Consider the following 27262-nt stretch of genomic DNA (forward strand, 5'->3'; position numbering starts at 1 on the left):
AGTGTGTGTGTGTGCGCGTGCGTGCTGTGATTGGCTGGGCGATGCAGTGTGTGTGTGCGCGTGCGTGCTGTGATTGGCTGGGCGATGCAGTGTGTGTGTGTGTGCGCGTGCGTGCTGTGATTGGCTGGGCGAGGCAGTGTGTGTGTGTGTGTGCGTGGGTGCTGTGATTGGCTGGGCGATGCAGTGTGTGTGTGTACGTGGGTGCTGTGATTGGCTGGGCGATGCAGTGTGTGTGTGGGCGTGCGTGCTGTGATTGGCTGGGCGATGCAGTGTGTGTGTGTGTGCTCACTCTGGCTCTTCTGTGCTAGTGTGGGGCCTGTGGTTTGTGCAGCGCAGGAGAGGAGCTGGGCTGTGTGAGGTCTGCAGCGCTCGGCCACATGTGCACTGCTGGTGAGAGGAAGCCAGCTCTCACTGCACTCCGTTATTTCCAAATTGTGGTGAAGTGTTATCGGTGACTTCATGTCCAAAGTCTGACTGTGTTGACGTGGTCCTGAGCTGTTGTGCAACATCCTCTTTTCAAAGACGGAAGGATGTCTGAGCGTGATGCCGGGGCAGAGAGAGAGTTAAAGGCACAGAGAGGGAGGCGAGAGGAGAAACACTGGCCTGTTGTCTGTACCGGCTTCTCTAAGAGCTCCTGTAATCCACCAGTCCTGTTGCTCTCATGCCAGAGCTCCTCCAGGACCAGGGCTATCCCTGTGTCCCTGCTTTAGGAAATCCTCTAGGATCCTGTCCCAGCGTGACTCTCTGGAGCAGGCGGCACGTCCACGGGGTGGGGTAGACCCTTGGTCTGATTGCTACGCTCTTACCCAGAGTGCTAGGTGTGTGGAATGTGACACATGACCCCTCCTGGCCAGGGGCTCCTGCAGAGCTCTCTGTGTCTCCATGCTGGGGGGCTGTGTTAGGGAGACAAATGACTTGCAATGTTGCCAAAGCAATAAGAATTAACAAAACGTTTATAAAAAGTTTAGCGAAACTCCCTCTCAGGGAGATCACATACTCTGCTGCCAGCTCAGTTGAGTTCTCTCCCACCTCTCCCAGTAGGATTGGGAGCTGTTCTGATTCTGGCAGGTGTGGGAATACTGGGATTAGATTTGTTATTTTAAGGGAGAATGTTTGTCCAATCCCAGAATCACAGTGCAGTAGGAAGTGAACCTCTGTGTCTATTTCTCCCCGCTGGCAGTGGGAGCACAGCCTGTCCTCTCTGGGCAGCCAGGTCTGCCTGTGTCGCCCAGTTTCTATGGCCAGGCTGTGGTCACTGAGTCCTCCTGTGTTTAGTGTCTATGTCCAGGCTGTGGTCACTCAGCCTGTAATTCAGGGAAGAAGAGGGTCCGTTTCTCTTTGCTGTCTCTTACCCTGGTCAGATACTCAGCAAGTACAGTGGATATGAAAAGTCTACACACCCTTATTGAAATTTCAGCTTTTGTTGATGTGAAGACTGAATTCCTTACTTTAACAAGATCTTGTAACCAATAATATTTAAGTAAAAAAAAGTCATTTTTAGGAAAAATAATTAAAAACAAAAATGCCTTTGTTGCATAACTTCAGCTTTCTGGTAGAGGAGAGCAGGTTTTCCACCAGAATATCTTGATATGTTCCCCCTCTGTCCTGACCAGAGCCCCTGTCCCTGCTGAAGAGAAGCAGCCCCATATCGTGCTGCTGCCTCCACCACGCTTCACAGTAGGTCCCGTGTTCTTGGGATGATGAGCTGTTAGAATTAAGCCCAAGGAGTTGTACCTTGGTCTCATCAGACCATAAAACATGTCCCCACATGGTTTAAGGAGATCGAATGTCGTCCTGGAAAATTATTATGGGCTTTATACCATCTTGCTGCCCTACCCCACAGCTCCGACTTGTGGAGAATATGTGAAATGGTTACAATATGCAGGGAGTTTTCCTGCAGCTCCTTTAAGGTTGCTGTTGGCCTCTTGGAAGCCTCTCCGATGAGCTCTCTCCTTGCCCGGATGTCCTGATCTTTGCAATGTCCTGGTGGTGCCATATTTCCTCCACCTCTTACTGATGGTCTTCTATGATATATGTAATGCCTTTAAAATACTTTTATATTCCTCTCCTGATCTGCACCTCTCAGCAAGAAGATCCCTTTTACTAAGAAGTTTTTACTTTTACTAAGAAGTAGCTTTTCTGTTAGCTCCTTGTGGACCATGGTTATCTCTGCACTAAGCAGCCAAGAAACCTTCAGGGAAGTCCTACAGGAGCAGCTGATTTTATTTAGGGCTAATCACAGTCACTTCAGTTGATGTCAGGTGAAGGCAAGTTACCTCTGTCCATGATTTGACACAGTTACAAATTTATAAAGGGTGTGCCCACTTGCGCAACATAGGCATTAAAAGCTTTTTTATTTTTTAATTATTTTTCTGAAAACCGATCCATTTGTTTTTCACTTAAACATTGTTGGCTACAAGATCTTATTAAAAATGAAAAAAAGGCCCGTTATGATGTGTCTTGATTTCAGCCATTGCATCGACAAAACCTGAGATTTCAGCGAGGGAGTGTAGACTTTTGATATCCACTGTGTGTATTGAAGCAGAACAGTTTTAAACGTCTGTTAATTGTTATGGCTTTGGCAGCTCTGTAGCTCTCCAGCCAGGCCAGCCAAGCCTGTGGCCAGAGTGTTAAAGGCGCAGGGCTGCTGTCTGCTGAGCCGGAGTCTTTGTTCCCACACAGCTGCCCTGCCTGTGCCTTTAAGTGGGTCTGTGTGGAGCACAGGGGGAGGCGGAGCTGTGAGAAAGAGACCAGAAACTTCTTCTTTCAGTTTGGTCTCATTCTTCCCCTCCGAGCTTGAGCCCCACATGAATTTCAGGAGCGGGAGGAGTCACAAGGCTGCGAGCTGTCTCCGACTGGACAGAGAGGAAGACAGAGGGGTAGTGTTCGACTTCTGACTTCATCCATCGTAAGTCAGACAAAAGAAAAGCAGTCTTCTCTTTTCAGCTGGAGGAGAAACTCCCACAGGTGAAGGTCTAAGAGTTTTATGGAAGTCGGTGCTGTTGATCTGTACTGATGCTCACTGGTTATGGGAAGTCAGGCTTTGGCAGTTCTGGGTGTCTAATTCACAGGAGAGGAGCTCTGGGCGCTTCTTGAGGGTTATTCTCTGTGGTGCGGTCTCTCCGATCAGTAAAATGTAGAGTTTTTCTTCAGGGCCCCGATCTAAAACAGCACAGTGTACAATTCGGTTAATCTAAGGCTTATACGCCATCTGCTTTGTTTTTCTGTGTGGAAACCTTTTTTTTCCTACCCAGTGATTTATCAGTGGGCTGGACGGTGTTGAAGATGAGATTGGGTCTGGGGCTAGAACCCCGCAGGAGGTTCAGAAATGAGCCCTGAGGTTCTGTTGGCCTTTTTAGAGAGAGCTGGGGGGGGTCAGTCGTGAGCACACCAGTGGGGGCGGAAGTTAAGGATGTGGGAGTTGTGCTCGTCGGTCTGGGGGCTCAGTGCGAGTGACGCACAGGAAGCACATCTGCAGTCTTGCTCGCTGACTTCCTGTGAGATCAGCAGGTGAATGGACATCTGAGCCGTTGCAGAATTTTTGTTTACAAAAAATTTGAAGCCGTGAGAGTTTCCCCTCACTGAGTCGCTGGACAGAGTAGGGTCCAGCATAGGCTGAGAAGAGTCATTCCTGCACACTGACCAGGTGTCCACTGGGCCACAGACCGGACCTCTCTGAGCTGTCCTCCTCATTGGCTCTAGGCTTTCTCAGATAAGGGCATCTGTCTTGAGAAGTAATACTTCTGAACCTCCTGGGTGCTGTTTTCTGACAGTGCTCTGAGGACGGGCTGGAACTGGGATTACTGGTTCAGCTGACACAGATGCGGAAAACACAAAACAAACATGCCTATTATTGGACGAGTAAATGTGAATGCAGTGCAAATATTTATGAAAGGAGAGAAACAAGCTCTACAAGAGAGATTCTAGCTTCCTGATGCAGCAAAAATGGATTTAACCTGTTCTGCAATGTCTCCAGTCCAGTCAGGTGTCTCAGTTTGTGTGAATTCAGAGGAGTGTGAGAGGAGAGGGACAGCAGTGTCTCTAGCAGTGTCTCCAGTCCAGTCAGGAGTGTGTCAGTGTGTGAATTCAGGGGGAGTGTGAGAGGAGAGGGACAGCAGTGTCTCCAGTCCAGTCAGGAGTGTGTCAGTGTGTGAATTCAGGGGGAGTGTGAGAGGAGAGGGACAGCAGTGTCTCCAGTCCAGTCAGGAGTGTGTCAGTGTGTGAATTCAGGGGGAGTGTGAGAGGAGAGGGACAGCAGTGTCTCCAGTCCAGTCAGGAGTGTGTCAGTGTGTGAATTCAGTGGGAGTGTGAGAGGAGAGGGACAGCAGTGTCTCCAGTCCAGTCAGGAGTGTGTCAGTGTGTGAATTCAGGGGAGTGTGAGAGGAGAGGGACAGCAGTGTCTCTAGCAGTGTCTCCAGTCCAGTCAGGAGTGTGTCAGTGTGTGAATTCAGGGGAGTGTGAGAGGAGAGGGACAGCAGTGATACTGCTTTTTTACCTTTACCTACCCTCCATCTCCGCTTCATTTCAGGTAAATACATTGGTGTCCCATTGCAGGGCACTTTAATCCAGGTTGGCGTTTCCCAGATGCAGCCCTCTGTTACAAATCCCTAAAGGTGAAGCTGAAGCGCTCTCTGTTTTCCATACATTAGCCCTGTGCGTTTTACTGTAAAATAAATTTATAAGCACCTGCTATTGGCAGCAAATAGTAAGATCTGGGGTGGACAGTGGGAGTGTGATTCCCTGTCAGGTGTGTGCCATGTGAAGTGCTGCAGGGCCATGCGCACACCTGTGGGGCACTCCCTCTCTTGGCTCTCCAGGGCTGAGTGCAGGTCCAGACAAGCCTGCAAGTAGAGGGACAGACTGTACTGCAGGGAACCGGACCGGACTGGTGCTGGGAGAGGAGGAGGAGTCGATCTGGGGCTGGGCGGAATAGTACAAGCTGAGAGGCAAGAGAACAGCAGATGTACAGAGACAGAGGTACAATTCCTCCGGCACTGTGAGAAATACTCTGGGATTAGAGAAACATTCTTCCCTGAAATAAGACTTCTAATCCCAGAATTCCCACAACTGCCAGAATCGCAACAGCTCCCAGTCCTACTGGGAGAGGTAAGATGGAGGGAACTCGGATGAGCTGGCAGCCCAGTACGCGGTTTCCTGTCACAGCCTGAGGAGCAGCAAATGACCCACTCAAATAATGTTCGTAATGTAAAAGTCTGTAATTATTTTGTTAATTGTCACTGCTTTGGCCACACTGTAATTCATCAGCCATGGCAGTAGAGCTGTTTGAATCCTGATATATACAGTACAGCAGCTCGAGGTCAGAGGGCCCCTCAGGAATGTAGTGAGAGAGGGGGAGGGGAGGAGTGAGAGAGGGAGGGGGGCTGACCTCAGCCCCTCCTGCTTCATCTTCCTCTGTTCCAGGCAGGGCTCCAGCTCCTGGGTGACCTGCCAGGTCAGCCTGTTCGCAGCATTGAGCAGCCACAGGGCTGGACTCTGTGCAACCTCTTGGACCCCTGCTGTTCACAGCCAATTAGGCAGCCATGTCTGTTGGTTCATATTGAGGTGCACATGACTGAGACTGCTGGAAACATCCAGGGTGCCTGGGCCCTGCGGGGGGACACGTTCAGACAACACGCCCGGACAGGTCACACCTCTGTCGCCTGCAGCTGTGGACAGTAGTGGGGACTGCAGGTGGTCGTCTGGGTCTGTTCAAGAGTGCTGCGTCTTTCAGGGAAACCTGGACTGGGTCAAGCTGCTGTGCATTGGGAGTCTGCAGTCTGGTTCTGTCTCATTGTCCTCACTGGGTTGTAAAGAGATGAAAGAACCCGCACTGACTGGCAGCTTTTACCTGTTGGGACTCATTGTGTTTAGTAGGGATGATGTACTGACTGAGCTCTCTCCTCTCACACTCCCCCGAATTCACACACTGACACACTACTGACTGGACTGGAGACACTGCTGTCCCTCTCCTCTCACACTCCCCTGAATCACACACTGACACTCCTGACTGGACTGGAGACACTGCTAGAGACACTGCTGTCCCTCTCCTCTCACACTCCCCTGAATCACACACTGACACACTCCTGACTGGACTGGAGACACTGCTGTCCCTCTCCTCTCACACTCCCCCTGAATTCACACACTGAGACACTCCTGACTGGACTGGAGACACTGCTGTCCCTCTCCTCTCACACTCCCCTGAATTCACACACTGAGACACTCCTGACTGGACTGGAGACACTGCTGTCCCTCTCCTCTCACACTCCCCTGAATTCACACACTGACACACTCCTGACTGGACTGGAGACACTGCTAGAGACACTGCTGTCCCTCTCCTCTCACACTACCCCTGAATTCACACACTGACACACTCCTGACTGGACTGGAGACACTGCTGTCCCTCTCCTCTCACACTCCCCCTGAATTCACACACTGACACACTCCTGACTGGACTGGAGACACTGCTGTCCCTCACCTCTCACACTCCCCCTGAATTCACACACTGACACTCCTGACTGGACTGGAGACACTGCTAGAGACACTGCTGTCCCTCTCCTCTCACACTCCCCTGAATTCACACACTGACACACTCCTGACTGGACTGGAGACACTGCTAGAGACACTGCTGTCCCTCTCCTCTCACACTCCCCCTGAATTCACACACTGAGACACTCCTGACTGGACTGGAGACACTGCTGTCCCTCTCCTCTCACACTCCCCTGAATTCACACACTGACACACTCCTGACTGGACTGGAGACACTGTTAGAGACACTGCTGTCCCTCTCCTCTCACACTCCCCTGAATTCACACACTGACACACTCCTGACTGGACTGGAGACACTGCTGGAGACACTGCTGTCCCTCTCCTCTCACACTCCCCTGAATCACACAATGACACACTCCTGACTGGACTGGAGACACTGCTGTCCCTCTCCTCTCACACTCCCCCTGAATTCACACACTGAGACACTCCTGACTGGACTGGAGACACTGCTAGAGACACTGCTGTCCCTCTCCTCTCACACTCCCCCTGAATTCACATACAGACACACTCCTGACTGGACTGGAGACACTGCTGTCCCTCTCCTCTCACACTCCCCCTGAATTCACACACTGAGACACTCCTGACTGGACTGGAGACACTGCTAGAGACACTGCTGTCCCTCTCCTCTCACACTCCCCCTGACTTTACACACTGACACACTCCTGACTGGACTGGAGACACTGCTAGAGACACTGCTGTCCCTCTCGTCTGACACTCCCCCTGAATTTACACACTGACACACTCCTGACTGGACTGGAGACACTGCTAGAGACACTGCTGTCCCTGTCCTCTCACAGTCCCCCTGAATTCACACACACTTAGACACCTGACTGGACTGTAGACACTGCTTCTACTTTGAGAAGCATTCTGGAAACATTTACCATCTGAATATTCTAGTGATTGTCTTCAGATGTTTACAGCCGTGAAGATTTCTTGGGTGTTGCAACAGGGAAAATCTTAAATGAGTTAAAACTTGTAAAGCCAGTTGCGTCTTCAGTCCAAGAGCTGTTAGGCTTTTGTGGCTTGCTTAATTACACCTTTATCACTGGAGATGATGAGGATGATAATCTTTTATTATTAAACACAAGGAGAAATAACAGTTAGATTTTTTTTTTTACTTCGAAGCCCTGCTATTTTGGGATGAAAAATCGAGATAGGGGCTTTGGCATGCAGCACTCATGGCGGGAGTGTCTGAGTCAGGCCCTGCAGGAGGCTCGCTGCAGGCGGGACCAGGCAATGCTGTCGCGCTTGTGTCATCTGAGCATCAGGCCTCTGCTGCTCTCTGAGACATCGGGCCTGTGCACCCAGACAGTGACGATCAGCGCCCCTGTCTTCAGACAGCAGGCTTCCAGCCTGTGCTGCCCGCTCTCCCAGAATCCGTCTTTTCCTCCCTAATCCCAGAGCTCGCCTGTCTTGGTTCCGGGGGGTGGGTGTCTTTATCGGAGGCGTGCACCTTTCAAATTCAACACCGCAGGGCTGAGGCTGTCCGGCGAGGCAGCCTCCACGCCGGGTCGGCCCGGGGAGGCCGGTTTTCGGCCCGTCTGCAGCGGCGCTCGGTTCTCACGGGGCTGTGTCTTCCCGCAAAGCCAGCAGGGCCCCCCTCCCCCACGCACCCGGCCTCTGTGCGCGCGAGAGCGAGCGAGAGAGAGAGAGAGAAGAGGCAGGAGAGCATCAGCGCTGCTGCGGCGGCTGAGACCCGCCGGCGAGCAGGGACATCGGCAGAGCCTCGCGCGGAGGAGGAGGAGGAGGAGGGGAGGAGGCAGGATTATCCTGGACGGCGTCACATCCGCCCGTGCCGGAGGCTGAAGGCCAGCAGGAGAGAGAGAGAGAGAGCTCAGCTCTTTTAATCGCGCGATCATGTGCCAGGGCTACCTGCGGAAAGCGCCGTGGAGTACAGGGAAATGGTGAGATGCTGCAGGTCTTTACATAGTCCTCCTTCTTGCTACAACCTCCGCAGAGTTAAGGTCCATGCCCGCAGGCTGCGGCCGGGCGGCGGCTCGAGCCAGGCAGGGGAGCGCGGAGCGCCGGGGGGGGGCGGCGGCGAGGGGGGGGGCGGCGGCGGCCGCAGCGAGGCCAACGCTGCTCCCAGCCACCGGACACGATTCAGGTAACTACCGCTGGACAGCACGGCACTGCCCGGTGCCCGCCGACTGACCCCGACGGACCCACGGACTGACTCGCAGGGACTGGCGCAGCTCCAGGGAGGGAGGGAGGGGAGAGGAAGAGTCCGGGCCGGCTCAGGACAGAGATGGCAGGCCTGCGAGGGAGAGGCGGCGGGGGAGTGTGCGTGTTGTGTGTCGGCGTGTGTCATGTGCAAAGCCCTCTCGCTGTGGTGCAGAGCCCGTGTTTGGCCTGCTTGCCGTGTACTGCCCCTAAGCTTTCCTGTGCGGTTTCTGCAGTGCTGGGCTCCCGGGCTCAGGCAGAAACAGGGGGAGGCCGCCGGTCCTCGCTCTCTGCTCTCTCACTTCCCCGTCGTGCTCTGTGGGGTTTTGCAAGCAGGAGGAGGAAGTTTCTGCACTGTCCTTTCTCCCCCAGCCCGTCTCGGTGTGTTTGCATGAGAAAGAGCTCAGGGCTGAGCGCCGGTGCCTGTGATTGGGCGCAGTGCGTCTGCAGTGAAGAGGGGAGGGGGAGGGGGCGCGGAGAGGCAGGCAGGCAGGCAGGCAGGCAGTGGGGCTCGGAGGCAGATCAAACCCAGCGGAGTTGGGGGCTGGGAGGCCAGACCCCTGGTGCCTGTTCTTTGCAGTGGGCGAAGTGGTCAGCTGCAGCTGTGCCGAGTCCAGGCTCGTTCCCGCCAGACGCTCTAGGCAGCGCTGGGACCTGCGTGACGCCGTCTGTGAGGGAGGGAGGATGCGTGCTCGCCGGCTGGAGAAAACTGGAACGTAGAGGGAGTCCGGGCTCCACCGCGCTCGAGGGGTCCGACAGCAGGTATTGTGGAGAAACTGGGAGCAGGGGTGAGGCGTGAGCAGTTTCCGAGAGATGCGTGTCTTGGTTTCTGAAATGGCTGGCTGTGGCGCTGTGCGGTGCGGTGTGGCGTGTGGCGTGTCTTGCGTGTTGTGTGCGGTGTGGCGCGCGTCGTGTCTTGCGTTGTGTGTTGTGCGGTGTGGTGCGTGTATTGCACCGTGGGGCTGCGCAGTGTGTCTGTGGCACGGTGCCGTGTGCGCGCCGGGGTCTGGAGGGGTTCAGTGGGCTGCCTGTCCCTGCAGGACCCGGGAGCTGTGTGTGGCCATGGCTCTGTGTGCTCTCTGCACGGGAGAGGGGGAGAGGGGGAGGGGGCTGCTTGCTGCACCCCTCGGTCTCTCCTCTCTGTTGGAGGAGACCCTGCGGCGCTGGGACGAAGTGCTGGTGCTTCCTGGAGGCTCTTCCAGTCCGGACAGGGGAGATAATACCAGCCTTCCCAGAGAGCGTCTGCCTCAGGCCCTGCGGGACCGCTGCTGTCGTGCCCACTCTGCGTGCTGAGCGCTGTCTCTCGTTCACATCGGGGGCAGCGGCCCTGGCAGTTTTCCGTGCCGAAGGCTTGGAAAATCCCAGCGTTGTCGGAATGGCCTCCTGCTCTGCGATTCTCACGCCTCCCTGCCCCCTGAAGGCTGCAGCAGGTTTCCGAGCGATCGGGCAGTGACGGGCTGGTGGTTTTCTCTGCGTTCCGGCGGCTGCAGTAAACACTCACGCAGCACCTGCGTTGGTGTGGCTTGGATTTTGTACTTTTTGTACAGAGGTGCTTTTTGTTTGTTTGTATTTCTTCCTTTTTTGCATTGAGTAAAAAATCAGTCTGGCTGGGTTTATCAAAAGCCTTTCCTCCAAAGCAAGATTTGCTCCTTGTTGCTAGAAAGCAGCAGTAGGACATTGGATGTTTGTTGTGGTTTGGCATCCCGATCGCGGGCTGGAAGTGAAGGGGCGTCTCTATGATTCTGCCTGCTTTAAGGAAACACAGCTAGGTTATTCTTGGGATACTTTTGCCCCAACCTGGATAGCTGTTTAATGGCTCCATGGCTTCAGATGATGCTGTTCGGTCCATAGGAACATCAACTTACAAACGAGAGGCCATTCAGCCCTGCTGTTTCTTGATGGAAAGCAGGGCATCAGCTTCAACAACATGGCTGTGAAGCTTGTTCCACACTCCCATCACATTTTGTGTAAAGAACTGCCTCCTGCTGTTGGTTTTAAATGCACGTTTCTTTAGTTTCCACTTGCATCCTCTGGTTCATGTTCCTCCAGCCTGTCAGTGTGGGACACTCCCTTTAGACTGAAGAGACTCAGTTCCTCCAGCCTGTCAATGTGGGACACTCCCTTCAGACTAAAGAGACTCAGTTCCCTCAGCCTGTCAGTGTGGGACACTCCCTTTTGACTAAAAAGACTCAGTTCCTCCAGCCTGTCAGTGTGGAACACTCCCTTTAGACTAAAGAGACTCAGTTCCTCCAGCCTGTCAGTGTGGGACACTCCCTTCAGACTAAAGAGACTCAGTTCCCTCAGCCTATCAGTGTGGAACACTCCCTTTAGACTAAAGAGACTCAATTCCTCCAGCCTGTCAGCGTGGAACACTCCCTTCAGACTAAAGAGACTCAGTTCCTCCAGCCTGTCAGTGTTTGACACTCCCTTCAGACTAAAGAGACTCTGTTCCTCCAGCCTGTCAGTGTGGGACACTCCCTTCAGGCTAAAGAGATTCAGTTCCCTCAGCCTGTCAGTGTGGAACACTCCCTTCAGACTAAAGAGACTCAGTTCCCTCAGCCTGTCAGTGTGGAACACTCCCTTTAGACTAAATAGACTCAGTTCCTCCAGCCTGTCAGTGTGGAACACTCCCTTTAGACTAAAGAGACTCAGTTCACCCAGCCTGTCAGTGTGGGACACTCCCTTCAGACTAAAGAGACTCAGTTCCTTCAGCCTGTCAGAGTGGGACACTCCCTTCAGACTAAAGAGACTCAGTTCCCTCAGCCTGTCAGCGTGGGACACTCCCTTCAGACTAAAGAGACTCAGTTCCCTCAGCCTGTCAGTGTGGGACACTCCCTTCAGACTAAAGAGACTCAGTTCCCTCAGCCTGTCAGTGTGGGACGCTCCCTTCAGCTCCAGAATGTATCAGCTATCCGTGTGCTGTCTGAGCTTCACAGTGTTCCTGCAGTGCTGGAGGGATGCTAATTGCATCACTGAGCAGTCAGTTTTAAAATCAAAAGCAGCTACATGCATTCCGGGACTCCAGGGTACCTGGAGGTGACCACGGCTGTTCTGTTGTTGACCCATCAGGGCAGAAGACTGCGAGACATCAGTTTCTGTTACCTGCGGTTTTCATCTTTGTCACCGTAATCGCAGTTCGGGTGCTGAGTGTTTGTTTTTTCTCGATGAGTCGGCTGGGTGCAGGAGCTGTGGTCTTGCGCTGAAAGGCCGAGAGAAAGTGGTGTTTCAGTCCTCAGGTGTGCGTGCGTGGGAGGGGCAGGTGAGGGACAGGACAGGTGAGACTGGAGGCACAGGTGAAGGGGCAAGGTGGGAGTTGCCTGGATTTAGGAAGAGACCAGCCCACCTGCAGGGCTGGGGGTGTGGAGCCAGTCTGAGGGTCACGGTGAGGTTGTGGTCGGGACAGGAGAACTGGGGGGCCTCTTGGATCCCCTCTGCTCTGACCCGTTCCCTGAAACGGTCAGCCAGTCCTCCTCCTGTCCTCTGATGTAAGGAGGGGGATGGCTGGACGAGCGTGGTGCCTTCTGGGGGCTCCTGAAGAGACCGGGGTGGGGGGGGGCTGTGTGTGTGTGTGAGGGTACAAGGAGACTGGACTAGATGGACATGAGGATCAGGGGGTGGTGGGCAGTATGAGATGACCAGTGAGTCTGGAATAAAGGTTCCAGGTGAAAGGTCAGTCTGTAAGAGTGTGGGCTGATGATCTGGTGCACAGACGCACGTGTTGAGGTGGAAGTCGGGGGGGTATCTGGGCTGCACGCGGTGATGTTTTCAGGATGTTCCTGGCTCAGTGGCGTGGGAAGAATATCCGTCGGTAAAAGACGATCGCGTTTTTATAGGCCCTGAGAGAGTCTTAAATCCCAGGTGAGCCTGCGGCCTGCTGATTTTAAAGGTGGCTCCTTGCTCTTTCTGACAGCTCGGCGGGCTATCCCAGCAGTCCCTGCAGTCCGCACGCTGGATTAGCCTGCTACCTAGGTAATCGCTTTCAGAGGAAGTCCTGTCTGACCCAGTTCCCTGACACACAAGCGATAATCTGGATTAGGAAGTATCATGTCACCTTGCACTTCTACATACTTAATGCATGTTAGTGTTGTGTTTGTGTCCTTAACCGTCTTAAAAGTTGTGATAAGCCGGGTGTTGTTAGGACAGCTGATCTAGGAAGGGTATATTCAGTCCCAGGTTAGCCCTCCAGAGACTGTAGAGCTCTGCTGCTCAAAACTGAGACTGGTGTGGCTGTTTTTAATGTCGGACATGTCCAACGATCCCAATGCGGTCCGGGCCCTCTCCGGGTCAGCCGGCCCAGCCTTACACCCGGCCTGGCTTGGGCCAGCAGTCCCTGCAGGGTCCCTGCATTCTCAGAAGTGGTGGAGAGGCCAGCACACCGTAAACCCAGCGTGAGGGTGCCTATGCGTGTGTATATCTGTACATGCGAGGGGGCGGTGTGTGTGTGTGAGAGGTGGGAGCTTGTTTGCTGGAGCTGAACTGCCGGCGTGCTGACTGTTCGCTCTGTGCTGTGAGCTGTGCCAGTCCTGCAGCAGTGTGAGAGAGGCGTGTCCCGCGACAGGGAGACGGACAGGACCTGTGGCCTGAGGATGTTGGGAAATGACGCTAGTGATAGTGACCCACGTGTCCGGGTGTGACTGTAAGGATGTGTGCAGTACTGAGCTCTGATCTAATCTGTCTGTCTGCCTGTCTCTCTTGTCCTGTTTGTCACGGTCTCCCTCTGTACTTGTACTGGGGTCTGTCTCTCTCTGTCTGTCTCTCTCTGTCTGTCTCTCTCTGTCTGTCCCATGCCTGTCCTGATCTCTCCCATGTCCCCTGCATGTCCTGATCTCTCATATGTCTCTTGCGTGTCCCCCGCATGCGTGTGGTGCGTGTGCAGGTTGCAGTTTCCTCAGCTGGCTCTGCGGCGGCGGCTGGGCCAGCTCAGCTGTATGTCCCGTTCCACGCTGAAGCTGCGCTCATGGCCACTCTCCTTCCTCTACTACTTCCTGCCCTTCGGTGCCCTCAAACCCCTGGCCAAAGTGGGCTGGCGGCCCACCAGCAGGGTGAGTACTGTGCCAGGGCAGGTGGGCTGTGTGCGGCGCCGCGCTGTGTGTCTGCCCGACCCGCGGTTTCACGAGTGTGTGCGTGTGCTATCCCAGCATCCAGACCCGCAAAACCCAAACACCGTCACTGCACGAGCAGCAGGCTCCTCTGCCCCTGAGCTGCTGAGCGCACCTGGGCCAGCCCCCCGCCAGGGGGGCAAGGAGAGGAAACTGAAAATGTGTCTCCTGGATTGGAGGGGGCAGCCGCTTTTGCATTGAAGAATGAAATTCGCCGAGTCTGCTGGGAGTGGCGGGGTGCCCTCGTGTCTGCCTGGGCCATGCTGTGAGCCCGGAAGAGGGACGCTCCACCCCCGACAGACGGCGCCGGTCAGGGGGCAGTGTGAGCGAGTGCTGTCCGAATCTTGCGGAGCTCCCGATTCGCGCTGGCAGACAGCTGTGCTGCCCCAGGTCCCGGCGGGCAGTGTGCCCGAGTCTTGGCCTGACCCTGCCCCTCTCCGCCAGGTTGCCCTGTACAAGTCCATCCCCACGCGCCTGCTGTCCCGCGCCTGGGGCCGCCTGAACCAGGTGGAGCTGCCCACCTGGCTGCGCAAGCCCGTGTACAGCCTGTACATCTGGACCTTCGGCGTGGACATGAAGGAGGCGGCGGTGGAGGACCTGCACCACTACCGCAACCTGAGCGAGTTCTTCAGGAGGAAGCTCAAGCCGCAGGCCCGGCCCGTCTGCGACTCGCACTGCGTGGTGAGGCACGGGGCGAGTGGTCTCCAGAGTCCCGTCTGCCTCCCTCCCTGCTGCTGGGGATCTGTCGCTCTCTCTCCCTCTCTCTCTCTCCCTCTCTCTCTCTCCCCGGCGCTCTCTCCCTCTCTCCATCTCCGGTGCTCTCTCTCTTTCTCTCAATTCAAGGTGCTTTATTAGCATGACCGATGGGTACAATCAGTGTTGCCACAGCAAATAAAAATAATAAAATTAACATGAAACAAAACAAAAAATAGAAGTAAAATAAAATCTACAGACATATTACAGACATTTACAACAAAGACATATTATATAATATTGACATGAACTGTAGGCAGCTGGAGCATTATTGGGAGACAGACTCACTGTTCCTCAGGCTGTGACAGGAGATCACATACTGGGCTGCCAGATCAACTGAGTTCCCTCCTCCCTCTCCCAGTAGGATTGGGACCTGTTGTGACTCTGGCAGGTGTGGGAACTCTGGGATTAGATTTCTGAATTTCGGGAAGAATGTTTCTCTAATCCCAGAGTATCTGTCACAGTGAAGTAGGAAGTGCACCTCTGTCTCTATTTCTCCCCGCTGGCAGTGGGAGCACAGCCTGTCCTCTCTGGGCAGCCAGGTCTGCCTGTGTCGCCCAGTTTCTATGGCCAGGCTGTGGTCACTGAGCCTGTACTTCGTCAGGGTCTGTTTCTGTTTGTTATTTTTCATTTTGGTCAAATATTCAGCTAGTGTGTATTGTCTGTTTAAGGTTTCTGAAGCATTCCAGTTTATGTGTTTGTGTTTGTGTGGCCCAGTGTGTGAGATATTGCTGTTTGATCTGTGCTGTGATGTGGTTGAGTCTGAGTTGTGGTGCTCTAGCAGTGCTGTCCTGATGCTGGTTAGTGTCGTTGTGGCTCAGGTCAGTGAGCCTCAGGACCAGCTGGCTCAGGGGGCTCTGTTTTGGGCTCAGCTCTTGGCTCAGCAGGGCTTTGTGGTGGTAGGAATTTTGGTCACTGTTTTTTAGGTGTAGCCAATACTTTAATATTCTCTCTCTCCATCTCCGGTGCTCTCTCTCTTTCTCTCAATTCAAGGTGCTTTATTAGCATGACCGATGGGTACAATCAGTGTTGCCAAAGCAAATAAAAATAATAAAATTAACATGAAACAAAACAAAAAATAGAAGTAAAATAAAATCTACAGACATGTTACAGACATTTACAACAAAGACATATTATAAAATATTGACATATACTGTAGGCGACTGGAGCATTATTGGGAGACAGACTCACTGTTCCTCAGGCTGTGACAGGAGATCACATACTGGGCTGCCAGATCAACTGAGTTCCCTCCTCCCTCTCCCAGTAGGATTGGGACCCGTTGTGATTCTGACAGGTGTGGGAACTCTGGGACTACATTTCTGAATTCAGGGAAGAATGTTTCTCTAATCCCAGAGTATCTGTCACAGTGCAGTAGGAAGTGCACCTCTGTCTCTATTTCTCCCTGTTGGCAGTGGGAGCACAGCCTGTCCTCTCTGGGCAGCCAGGTCTGCCTGTGTCGCCCAGTTTCTATGGCCAGGCTGTGGTCACTGAGCCTGTACTTCGTCAGGGTCTGTTTCTTTTTGCTGTTTCTTATCTTGGTCAAATATTCGGCTAGTGTGTATTGTCTATTTAGGGTTCTGTAGCATTCCAGTTTATGTTGTGTTTGTGTGTGTGTGAGATATTGCTGTTTGGTCTGTGCTGTGATGTGCTTGAGTCTGGGTTGTGGTGCTCTAGCAGTGCTGTCCTGATGCTGGTTAGTGTCGGTGTGGCTCAGGTCAGTGAGCCTCAGGACCAGCTGGCTCATGGGGCTCTGTTTTGGGCTCAGCTCTTGGCTCAGCAGGGCTTTGTGGTGGTAGAAATTTTGGTCACTGTTTTTTAGGTGTAGCCAATACTTTAATACTCTTTTCTGTATGTTTATCAATAGTGGGTACTGGCCTAATTTGGCCCTGCACCCGTTGTTTGGAGTTTTTCTCTGCACATGGAGGCTGTTTCTACAGATCTCCATGTGCAGAGTTTCTGTGGGGTGTTTGTCCCATTGAGTGTACTCCTGGTCTGTCAGGGGACCCCACACTTCACTGCCGTATAGGGTGATGGGTTGGATTACACTTTCAAATATTTGGAGCCAGATTCTTGTTGGTGGGTTGATGTTGAAGAGCCTCCTTCTTATTGCATAGAATGCCCTGAGTGCCTTCTCCCTCAGTGCCTTCACTGCCAGATGATCTATCTCTCTCTCTCTCTCTCTCTCTCTCTCTCAATTCAGTTCATTTCAGTTCAAGGTGCTTTATTAGCATGACCAATCAATGGGTACAATCACTATTGCCGAAGCAAATAAAAATAATAAAATTAACATGGAACAAAACATAAAATAAAAGTAAAATAAAATCTACAGACATATTACAGACATTTACAACAAAGACATATCATATCATAAAATATTTACATATACTGTAGACAGATGGAGCATTCTCTCTCTCTGTGTTATTATTATTGAGAGACAGGCTCACTGTCTGTTCCTCAGGCTGGGACAGGAGATCACACACTGTATTATTATTATTGAGAGTGGCTCACTGTCTGTTCCTCAGGCTGGGACAGGAGATCACACACTGTATTATTATTATTGAGAGACAGGCTCACTGTCTGTTCCTCAGCTTTTGACAGGAGATCACACAATGTATTATTATTATCAAGAGACATGCTTACTGTCTGTTCCTCAGGCTGGGACAGGAGATCACACACTGTATTATTATTGAGAAAGAGGCTCAATGTTCCTCAGACTGGGACAGGAGATCACACACTGTATTATTATTATTGAGAGACAGGCTCACTGTCTGTTCCTCAGGCTGGGACAGGAGATCACACACTGTATTATTATTATTGAGAGACAGGCTCACTTTCTGTTCCTCAGGCTGGGACAGGAGATCACACACTGTATTATTATTATTGAGAGACAGGCTCACTGTCTGTTCCTCAGGCTGGGACAGGAGATCACACACTGTATTATTATTATTGAGAGACAGGCTCACTGTCTGTTCCTCAGGCTGTGATGGGAAATCACACGCTGTACTGTGCCTGATGGTTTCCTGCTGTCTTACTGCCTGTGATCTGTGTGCGCGCCCTGTGTAGATCAGCCCGTCAGATGGGAAAATCCTGCACTTTGGCAGGGTCAAGAACTGTGAGGTGGAGCAGGTGAAGGGGGTCACCTACTCACTGGAGACTTTCTTGGGGCCACACACATGGGGCGACGGCCTGCCTCCGAACCGCAGTGAGTACCCCGAATCCTTCTCTTCTCTCTTGCATTGTGGGCCAGTGTACCTCCCTGTATTACTGGACCTCTGCTGTGTTGCGTGGGAATCCCCTAAGCACTGGGGTCATGTGAAAACAGCTTCTGATCTGTGTACATGTCTGACGTGGCGTGACGTGTGTTTCTGCCTGTCCAGATGAGGAAGACTCCAGCTCCTTCCAGGATGTCCTGGTGACGAAGGAGGGTAACCAGCTGTATCACTGTGTCATTTACCTGGCGCCAGGTGACTACCACTGTTTCCACTCGCCCACTGACTGGAGGGTGGCACATCGACGACACTTTCCAGGTGAGGAAGCTTTCCTTATGCATGTCCTACAGCACACCTGTCCGCTTGTCCACAACTTGCCTCTACCTTTCCTGCACCTCCCCTGTCCCTGTCCTACAGCACACCTGTCCTACCTGAGAGGCTCACACACAGTCTGCTCTTCCTGCTGGCCATATTAAGAGCGCGTTTAGCTGCTTACCTCAGCTGAGCCCTAATCCCCCTTGGCGCAACCTTGGCTCTGCGCGGGCCGGGTCTCTGCAGGGCCGTGGGGACAGGCGGGGAGGGGTGCTCGGTCAGGCTGGCCAGACGCCCTGCAGACCAGCTACGGGCTCGGACTCTTGTCCCGGGGGGAAGAAATGAAACAAGCAGTAGCTGAATTTTCCTGGAAGGAAAGGACCTAAATAACAAACTCTCCCAGCAGAGATCAGACAGGAACGTTTTTCTGTCCCCCCCCACCCCCAGGCTCCCTGATGTCCGTCAACCCTGGAGTGGCTCGCTGGATCAAGGAGCTGTTCTGCCACAACGAGCGGGTGGTCCTGAGTGGGGAGTGGACCCACGGCTTCTTCTCTCTCACGGCCGTGGGCGCCACCAACGTGGGCTCCATCCGCATCTACTTCGACAAGGTGAGACCCCCCTGTACCCCGACACCCCTCCCGCTGCCGGTGTGAGCTTCACACGTCCCAGCACCTGGAGGCTCCCGCGCGGGTGAGCTCTGGGGACCCCTGTCCTGCTCTCCTCTCCCGCCCGTGATCTCGGCTCCAGAGTCGGAGCGCTTATTTAACTTCATAAGAAGATTAATGGCAACGGGTTTGACTGCTTTCGGCTCTGAAACCTGCTGGCCGTGGCCTTTTCACTTTTGCGTTTTGCAAGTTCCAACCCTCTGGAATATTTGCAGGTTTTATTTTTCCACACTGTAAAGCAGCTTGTTAGTCCAGTCAAGGCTTCCTTTCGGTCACTAGCCTGCAGAGGGGGCGCGTCGCTGACTGAGCGTGGGCAGGGCTGGGGTGGCGGGACTCTGGTCACCCCTCTCTCGCTCTTGGCGATCACATCGGGGGAGTCGGAGATCGAGGGAGTCCCAGTTTTGTGTGTGACGTCTGCTTGGAGGACCTCCATGCTGATACTATCAGCAGTTCTTCTGTAGCGCCCCCTGTGTTCGTGAACAGAATGAAAACCGGAACTGGACACTGAGTTGAAAAGAGTATGTAATTAAGAGAGAAGAGATAAGATCACTTTATTGGCCAGATACAATTTCTTTCATTAGGAATTTGTCTTTTCGCAGACCCCAGCTTGCTCTCCATGAGACACACAGACAGGGAGAGAAGCTGGGGGTCAGAGCGCAGGGTCAGCCATTGTACAGCGCCCCTGGAGCAGTTGGGGTGAAGGGCCTTGCTCAGGGGCCCAACGGAGTAGGATTCCTCTGCCGGCCACAGGATACGAACCGGCAACCTTCCAGGGGCGCTGTATAAATGGATGAGCAGGCACAGATCCTTAGCCACAGAGCCACTGCACCGCCCAATTAAAAGTACTAAGAGAAATGCAGCTGGAGCGCAGGGTTAACAGCGTCCTGCTCTGTCCTCTCTCTCCTGGGCTTGGCAGTGTGGGAGGGGAGGACACAGAGGAGCTTGCCAGCTCCCCCTGCAGGTCTGCAGTGGTTAAGGCACCACCTACCTGCTGCAGGCGCTTGAAAGATTTCTGCCTCTGCTCCCCTGTTTTGGGCAGTTCTGAGTGTGCTGTGGAGGCTGAGAAGAGGTTGTAAGTGTGGGGCTGTGCAGACGCAGCCCTGTCTCCTGGCTGGCAGTCCTGTGGGAGGGGACGGCACACGGAGTCACTGCCGTTCCTGCTGAATACGAGCATTTTCCTCTGCGTGTTCCTCTCCACCTCCTCCCCGTTCACTCCCTCTCTCTCCTGTTCCCCTGTGCAGGACTTGCACACCAACAGCCCGCGCTACAGCAAGGGCTCCTTCAACGACTTCAGCTACGTGTCCAACAACAACAGGGAGGGGGTCTACATGCGCAAGGGGGAGCACCTGGGCGAGTTCAACCTGGGCTCCACCATCGTCCTGCTGTTCGAGGCCCCCAAGGACTTCACCTTCAGCCTGAAGGCGGGGCAGAAGATTCGCTTCGGCGAGGCCCTGGGCACCATGTGAGCGAGAGAGACTCCGGCGCAGGGCCACGCCTGGACCCGGGACCGTGGCGCGCGGTCCCGGACACGCTGCGCGCTCCAGTCCAGACAGACCCGCGCGCACGCGCACGCGCACGCGCACACGGCCGGCCCCCCTCCCTCTCTCTCCTCCCTCGAACGCGCGCTCGTATAAAAACGAGGGCTTCCGCGAGCCGCCGGAGGTTTGGACTGGCGAAGCCGTGCGCCGAGCGTCGCCCCTCGCCGGTACAGCGGAGGCGGCTACAGACACAGAAACACGAGAGCAGGGTCAGACGCACACGGCGGGGCCCAGCGTCCTGTGTTTACTTCCGCCAAGCTCCCGCCTGCCTCTCGAGTTCCATTGAACTGATGGAAGGGCGGCTGTACGAACGCTGTCCGCAGACACCCGTCCTACAGCGCTCTTCTGAGCTGTGGGAGTGACCTCTGCTCTGCAGGAGTGACCACCCCTCTGGCCTGGGGGAGTAACCGACCGCTCCTGCACTGTGGGAGTGACCTCTGCTCTGCAGGAGTGACCACCCCTCTGGCCTGGGGGAGTAACCGACCGCTCCTGCACTGTGGAAGTGACCTCTGCTCTGCAGGAGTGACCACCCCTCTGGCCTGGGGGAGTAACCGACCGCTCCTGCACTGTGGGAGTGACCTCTGGGCTGCAGGAGTGACCACCCCTCTGGCCTGGGGGAGTAACCGACCGCTCCTGCACTGTGGGAGTGACCTCTGGGCTGCAGGAGTGACCACCCCTCTGGCCTGGGGGAGTAACCGACCGCTCCTGCACTGTGGGAGTGACCTCTGGGCTGCAGGAGTGACCACCCCTCTGGCCTGGGGGAGTAACCGACCGCTCCTGCACTGTGGGAGTGACCTCTGGGCTGCAGGAGTGACCACCCCTCTGGCCTGGGGGAGTAACCGACCGCTCCTGCACTGTGGAAGTGACCGCTCCGCCCCACTGCATGAGTGACCACCGGCTGGTGCTTCCTCTTTCTGCGGCCGTTCCTCCCCGACCGTCCGCGCTCGTCCGCTGTCCTGCGGCCCGTCCCTGTCGCCAGGGCCAGCCCCCCTGGTGGGCGGGAGAAGAGGTGCTCGGCTGTGAGCAAACTGTACGTGCTGCACCTCACGCGTGCGAACGGGTGACTGTTCTCCTGTTCGTGAGCGCGTGCCCTGGCAGCAGTTCAACACGTGGAGGAACTGGGGGATGTTTCAGCGCTTGCCCTGTAAGTGCAAGATACTGTCGCTGGGGTTCTCAAGAAGATCAGTGTTGTTTAAACCGAGCAAGAGTCACAGTTGAAAGCCAAGAAATGTTTAAAAGCAGGAAAGGCTGATGTGTTGTGGGTGTAAATGAATGGGTGATGTGGCAGTGGAGGGTGGAGGCTGGAGACTCTAGGTGCTGGTGCTTTTTAGGATTCCCCAGTAGTGCCAAAATTAAAATTGCTGTTGTTTGCCACCAGTTCCTTGTACCTTTGTGTTGGAAGGACGATACTCCACTGTGAAGATGCGTCAAGTACGATCGCTGCCGATGCAGGGTCTGGGTTGGGTTTCAGAGGAGTCTCGCCTGCAGGGAGTCCTGAGCCGTTACTCCACCCTGGCAGCGCGCTGGGGAAACCAGGGAACTCTGACCCCAACCTGAACCCGAGTCTGAGCCGCCTCTGGCAGGTCATGGGCTGGGGGGGTCGCTGATTTCACTGAGGGGCCTGTGACGCTGAGAATTCTCTAGGCTGAGTAGCTCCGGTCCGTTAAGGATAAAAAAACACATCCCGACTTTAGATTTAGTTGCACAGTATTTTTATATGTACTATGTAAAATACTTGAAACATGGTCTCATTCAACACTGTGTACATGTCAAAGGTTTTCAAAAATTAAAACATTAAATTTTGCCTATTCGTAATAAACAGAAGGGTTGGTGAGTTTTTTTGGCCGAAGCCTTTCAAGGGGTCCAGGTGTGGGCCGGGGCGGAGTACAGCGCAGCAGGCTCACTGCAGCAGCTCCAGGATTGGCCACTCTTCCTTCTGGAAACACACCCCCTGGCCCTCTTGTCCGTTTTCTCCACAGTCCACAGCTGCCACCCTTCACACTCTTTCTGCAGCAGCAAGCTGCCCTCATCACCTGCAAACAGGTTTCCCACAGCGCGTGCATCCACATCCACAACCTCATAGCCATCGGCTCGGCCATACTCCCACTCTCACCCACCCCCACACTCTTCTTCCGGTCCCCCAGAAGGCACCACACTCGTCCAGCCATCTCCCTCCTTACAGCGGGGGTCAGGAGGACAGGTTTCAGGGAACAGGTCAGAGCAGAGGGGCTCCAAGAGGCTGCCGGTACCCCCCAGTTCTCCTGTCCCGACCACGACCTCACTGTGACCTTTCACGGGCTTCATAATCATCGCCAGACTGGCTCCACACCCCGTCCTCCCCATTAGTAAAACAGAAAGTTTTCAGGATTAAGATGTGTGTTGTGCTGTGAAATGGAGTAGTAGCAGCAATGGGTACACACAACCTGTAATTGGTGTTTTTAACACGGAACTGACAGCAGTTGATCATTGTTCTCTTGAATGCAGTTCACTTTTTCTGCTGAGACTTGCGTGATTACGCTACTGTTTCACAGCCCAACCATAACAGAATACAGCCCCACCCAGCTCACGACAGAGCTGTCGAGCAGCAGCAGCAGATAGAGCAGTTCGTTCAGCGTGCAGCTGGCTGATGTTGCAGACAGGACTAGGAGAACTGTGGAAACTTAGGAAGGAAAGCTCAGCGGTCTGAGAGAGGAAGGTGTTTGCGTGACCTGCAGGGGTCTGTCTCCATGTATCATCTCCTGTGGCCTGTGAGGATAGCTCCTACTGAAACTCAGGGTCAAGGTGTTGGGAGTTATTTTTTATTTTTTTGTCCACAAGAAACTGCTCTGCACCTGTTCAAGGTAAAAACTGTTGGCAGGTCCATCCAGCTCTCTCTCACTCTCTCACCCCTGTGCGAGAAACAGAGCTGCTTGTGTTTGAGGACAACGGCTGAGCCCGTGTCTGTGCCATTGTCTCCTCACGATTCCTTCCCTTTTCACTGACCAGGGCTTGCAGAACTGTAACAGTTCACAATTACAGAGAGCTACAGTCCCAACAGCAAAAACACATTTATTATATTTACTTTGCAAAAATAAGTTAGACACAGCCATTCCGTCTATACAGCATCATGAGTTCCTGCTGTGCCACTGGGCTGGGAAACTGGGACGCAGCTCTGGGCAACGCGCCTGCACTGCAGGGGCACCTCTGCCAAGACCTCCCGGAAAACAACCCGGGGCAGAGGATGGGCGACCCTCGGCACATCGAAATGAGCATAGAGGCGCTGGAGCCGCAGGGGCCCTGTGGGAAACGGCTCGGGTCAGGCAGGCCGGCGGCACAGAGCTGCTCCGGCGGGATCAGTGGCGGCTCTGAGCGGCGTCAGTCTGGCAGCAGGCCGGCAATCTCGCGGATTCGCGCCGCGTGCTGCACCATCGCCGGCTGCCCCTCCTTCAGCTGCGCGGACAGCGCTCTCATCTTCCGCTCCAGCTACAGCGAGAGAGCGACACAGGGAGGGAGAATGAGCTTGTGCTTCCAGCTGTCCAGATGTCTGAAGCGGCGGCAGACGGCTGCGCTGCGCTCACGGCCTCACCTCCGCCAGTTCCTGCCGCGCCTCCCCGGCGCAGTCCGGCGTCTCCCCGTCTCTCTCGCTGTCCTCCAGCCAGGCTCCGAGCACTGCAGCCTGCCCGCGCCACGCCCTGCCCGCGCGAGAAAACTGGAGTCGTGGGAAGAGTAACGACTGAAAAACAAGCCCCCTTCCCCCCGAAGAAGATCCGCTCCTAGCCAGCTTTCTCCCTGTTTTCGACTGTGTGCAAACGGTACCCTGGGGAAACTGATCAACATACCCTTTGCTATTCAAACTGGACGCCATTACCTTGCACACACATCAACTGTTCCACGAATGGTGGTTTTTTACGCTTCTCAAGACAGACGCACCGATCTGAGAACATGCACTCGAAATATTTGCCCTTAGTGCCGTCTGGTTCGGTTCACAGAAACAGATGCCGGTTGTTCCCACTGGAAAAAGTCTAGTGCTGCCAGACCTGGGCATTCTGTCACTGTGCTGGCTCAGGGCCTTTCCTATGGGACTGGGCGTCTTGTTCACCCTGTATTATCGAGGCTGAAGAGGCACAGCAGACTCCCCTTGCGCTAAGAGAGTTATTGGGCAGTCGGTGTCACAGTACAGAGTGTCACACCCTGGCCTGCCTGCTGGAGACAGGAGATCTCCTTCACTTACAGTCCGGGGGCAGGAAAGAGCCGAAGGGGAGGACAGAGGAGTCAGGGGTGAAGAAAACACCACAGCAGGCTCTTACTTGAGCTTTAGCTTGTTGTCGTGGAAACGCTGCATTTCCTGACGGATCTGCAAGAGTTCGGCCGTCAGTAAGGCACGGAGTGGCATCTTCGGGGATCCCCGATCCTGTCTCCTCTGGTCTCCTCCCCACTCCTCTTCGTCATCGTCGTCAGAGGCTGCTGCTGAGAGAGACGGCACACTGTCTGGATACAGGCCCAACACAGACCCACTCTGACCCAGGGTGCAGACCCGACACAGACCCACTCTGACCTGGCGTGCAGGCCCAAGACAGACCCACTCTGACCCGACACAGACCCACTCTGACCCAGCGTGCAGGCCCGACACAGACCCACTCTGACACGGCATGCAGGCCCGACACAGACCCACTCTGACCCGATGGGCAGCTACCTGTCTTTCTTGGGGTCCGAGTGCCAGCGAAGGCAGCAGGGGAGAACAGCAGGAGGTCCTGGGGGTCCCTGTGGGGACGGTGTGGGGCCCCAGTCTGCAGGGCAGCGGGGGGCGTATGGTACCAGGCGGCTGGCTCCTCACGGCTCCTCGGCAGCTGGACAACATGAAGCAGAGAGAGGGACTGGTGAGGGAGGCGGGACAGCAGCTCCACCACTTCCTGTCTAGCTGGGCCCAGCCTGGACCCTGCCTGGGACCAGTCCAGCCTGGTCCAGTCCATAGTCTGGAATCTACAGCAAGACACGCTGTGAAACGTTGAGGAGGTTTTTTCATATTAAAAAGTGAAACTAAGAATGGTTACAGGCAAGAAGAGGCCATCCAGCCCATGTAACTCTTGTGCTAGTGAGTTTCCGATTGATCCAAGGAACTTGTCCAGCCTTTATCAGAAAGAAGCTTCAAGCACATGGAAGCTATCTTGTTCCAGACTCCTACCACCCTCTGTGTAAAGAACAGCAGCCGTACTGTAGGAGTGACACACACTGCCATACAACATGACACAGAAACACTCGGATTCTGTCTGGAAATGGCACAGACTGGCCTTGAGTGCTCTGCAGGGCCTGAAGCATACGCTCGGGCCAGCAGCTCATGGTTATGCACGGTGCTGTGAGAAAACGGCAGACCTAGAGTACAGCTCAGCTGTCCAGGGACAGTACTGGCGGCACCAGAGCTACAGTGCCACCTCAGCACGGAGGACGTTCAGGAGTCTTACCTTTGCTGTCTGGGTGTGACTCTTCACGCCCTGAGGCCCCATGAAAGAGGAGGGGGGCAGCAGTGGCTCCTGGGGGCACAGCGCCACCTCTGGGGGGGGTGCTGTCCACACCCCCAGCCCTGCAGGAGGACCTGGCTGTGGGGCAGATTGAGGGGGCATCCTGGTTTCCTGCTGCGCCCCCTGGTGGGCAGAGGGCTTGGACCGTGGTGGAGAGGGCAGAGGCTGTAGGGCGCAGGAACTGGAGCACAGGAGAGACTGAAATAAACTCAGGGTTCACCACTGGGGTAACAACTGGAACTGGAGCACAGAGGAGACTGAAATAAACTCAGGGTTCATTACTGGGGTAACAACTGAACTGTACGCGGGGCCCCCTCACAGTCTCCAGGGGCCCGTGTACCCCCTCGCACAAACTAGCGAAACTGTCATACTTTCAGTAACAGGGTTATGGAGAAGCAGCTGTCAGGCCGGCGCAATGCGTCTCTGTGCTCATCTTCACAGTGAGAGCGTGCTGTCTCTCCGAGCCGGGGTCACCTTACCTGCCCCTTGCAGGGAGACGGGGCCCTTCCCTGCCCGGCGCAGGGAGCAGGTAGTCTGGTCTGCGGGGCTGCAGTCGGGGCGCACGGACCGACGGCCTGCAGTCACAACACATGTCGTAGTTATTGCATCAGGAGTGGCACCCCGATGTACCCCAGCTCACCCCGGAGTCTCACTCACAGCAGGCTGGGTGTGCTCCCCGCTGTCGCGGGCATGGCGCCGTCCTGCAGCGCTGGGGTCCCGCAGCTCGCCCTGTTCCTGTCGGACAGCAGCCCCACGCCCACCTTCTCCCCGCCGGGGAGGTGAAAGGTCACGGCCTTCCTGCGTGGCTCAGGGTTCGAGGGTGGCGGCCTCTGCCCGCGTCCCCGGCTCAGCGCCCGGCGCTTCCACAGCATGCCACAGCGGCGGACCAGACGCTGCAGCCTGAGGGCCGACTGGGGGGACAGAGACACTGCGGTCACCTCCCCCACCTCCGGATCGTCTCCACCCCGGGCCTGGCCTGCCCCGAACACGTCTGACGCTGGTCCAGATGAATATACACAGAGCCTACAGAGAGTCTACACACCCTTTTCAAAGTAACATATGTTGCAGCCTAAGAGCCTGAAATCAAGAAGCAATAAATCAGAATCTGCTTTACCTTTATTTACACATTGTAACACACCAACTCACAGCTGGCAGCCCACTGAAGCTCCTGGAAGAGGTGTTAGTGGGGCCAGCAGGGGGCGCTCACCCTGCAGTCTGTGTGGGTCCTAATGCCCCCGTATAGTGACGGGGACACATTACTGTAAAACTGCGCTGTCCTTCGGATGAGACGTAAAACTGAGGTCCTGACTCTCTGTGGTCATTAAAAATCCCAGGGTGTTTCTTGAAAAGAGTAGGGGTGTTACCCCAGTGTCCTGGCCAAATTACCCCCTGGCCTTTACCAATCATGGCCTCCTAATAATCCCCATCTCTGAACTGGCTTCATCACTCTGCTCTCCTCCCCACTGAGAGCTGGTGTGTGGG

The 27262-nt window shown here is 54.8% G+C and overlaps 2 protein-coding genes across 9 annotated transcripts in view; one reads left to right on the forward strand and one right to left on the reverse strand.

Annotated features, from left to right (window-relative positions):
* Nucleotides 1-22109, forward strand: part of pisd (phosphatidylserine decarboxylase) — a 32474-nt gene extending 10365 nt beyond the window's left edge. The window contains exons 1-8 of one of the 4 annotated variants that reach the window (XM_088617894.1): nucleotides 2748-2908; nucleotides 8137-8450; nucleotides 13586-13751; nucleotides 14253-14489; nucleotides 17625-17763; nucleotides 17939-18088; nucleotides 18530-18690; nucleotides 19989-22109. In XM_088617894.1, coding sequence (XP_088474020.1) covers nucleotides 8404-8450; nucleotides 13586-13751; nucleotides 14253-14489; nucleotides 17625-17763; nucleotides 17939-18088; nucleotides 18530-18690; nucleotides 19989-20213 — 1125 coding nt within the window. In that variant the 5' untranslated portion in view covers nucleotides 2748-2908; nucleotides 8137-8403 and the 3' untranslated portion in view covers nucleotides 20214-22109. Of the gene's footprint in view, nucleotides 1-2747; nucleotides 2909-8136; nucleotides 8654-9289; nucleotides 9472-13585; nucleotides 13752-14252; nucleotides 14490-17624; nucleotides 17764-17938; nucleotides 18089-18529; nucleotides 18691-19988 lie in introns of those variants that run through there. The other 3 variants (XM_088617892.1, XM_088617891.1, XM_088617893.1) reach the window with 3 other exon arrangements.
* Nucleotides 22110-23061: 952 nt separating this feature from the next.
* Nucleotides 23062-27262, reverse strand: part of sfi1 (SFI1 centrin binding protein) — a 41861-nt gene continuing 37660 nt past the window's right edge. For 3 of the 5 annotated variants that reach the window (XM_088617875.1, XM_088617873.1, XM_088617874.1), the window contains 7 exons: nucleotides 26438-26691; nucleotides 26260-26355; nucleotides 25724-25961; nucleotides 24958-25111; nucleotides 24572-24731; nucleotides 23851-23956; nucleotides 23062-23747 (listed from right to left, as the gene is read on the reverse strand). In XM_088617875.1, coding sequence (XP_088474001.1) covers nucleotides 23640-23747; nucleotides 23851-23956; nucleotides 24572-24731; nucleotides 24958-25111; nucleotides 25724-25961; nucleotides 26260-26355; nucleotides 26438-26691 — 1116 coding nt within the window. In that variant the 3' untranslated portion in view covers nucleotides 23062-23639. The remainder of the gene's footprint in view (nucleotides 23748-23850; nucleotides 23957-24571; nucleotides 24732-24957; nucleotides 25112-25723; nucleotides 25962-26259; nucleotides 26356-26437; nucleotides 26692-27262) is intronic. The other 2 variants (XM_088617877.1, XM_088617876.1) reach the window with 2 other exon arrangements.

The sequence above is a fragment of the Lepisosteus platostomus genome, chromosome 24 (assembly GCF_059453375.1).
Source record: "Lepisosteus platostomus isolate fLepPlt1 chromosome 24, fLepPlt1.hap1, whole genome shotgun sequence".
Classification (NCBI taxonomy): Eukaryota; Metazoa; Chordata; class Actinopteri; order Semionotiformes; family Lepisosteidae; genus Lepisosteus; species Lepisosteus platostomus.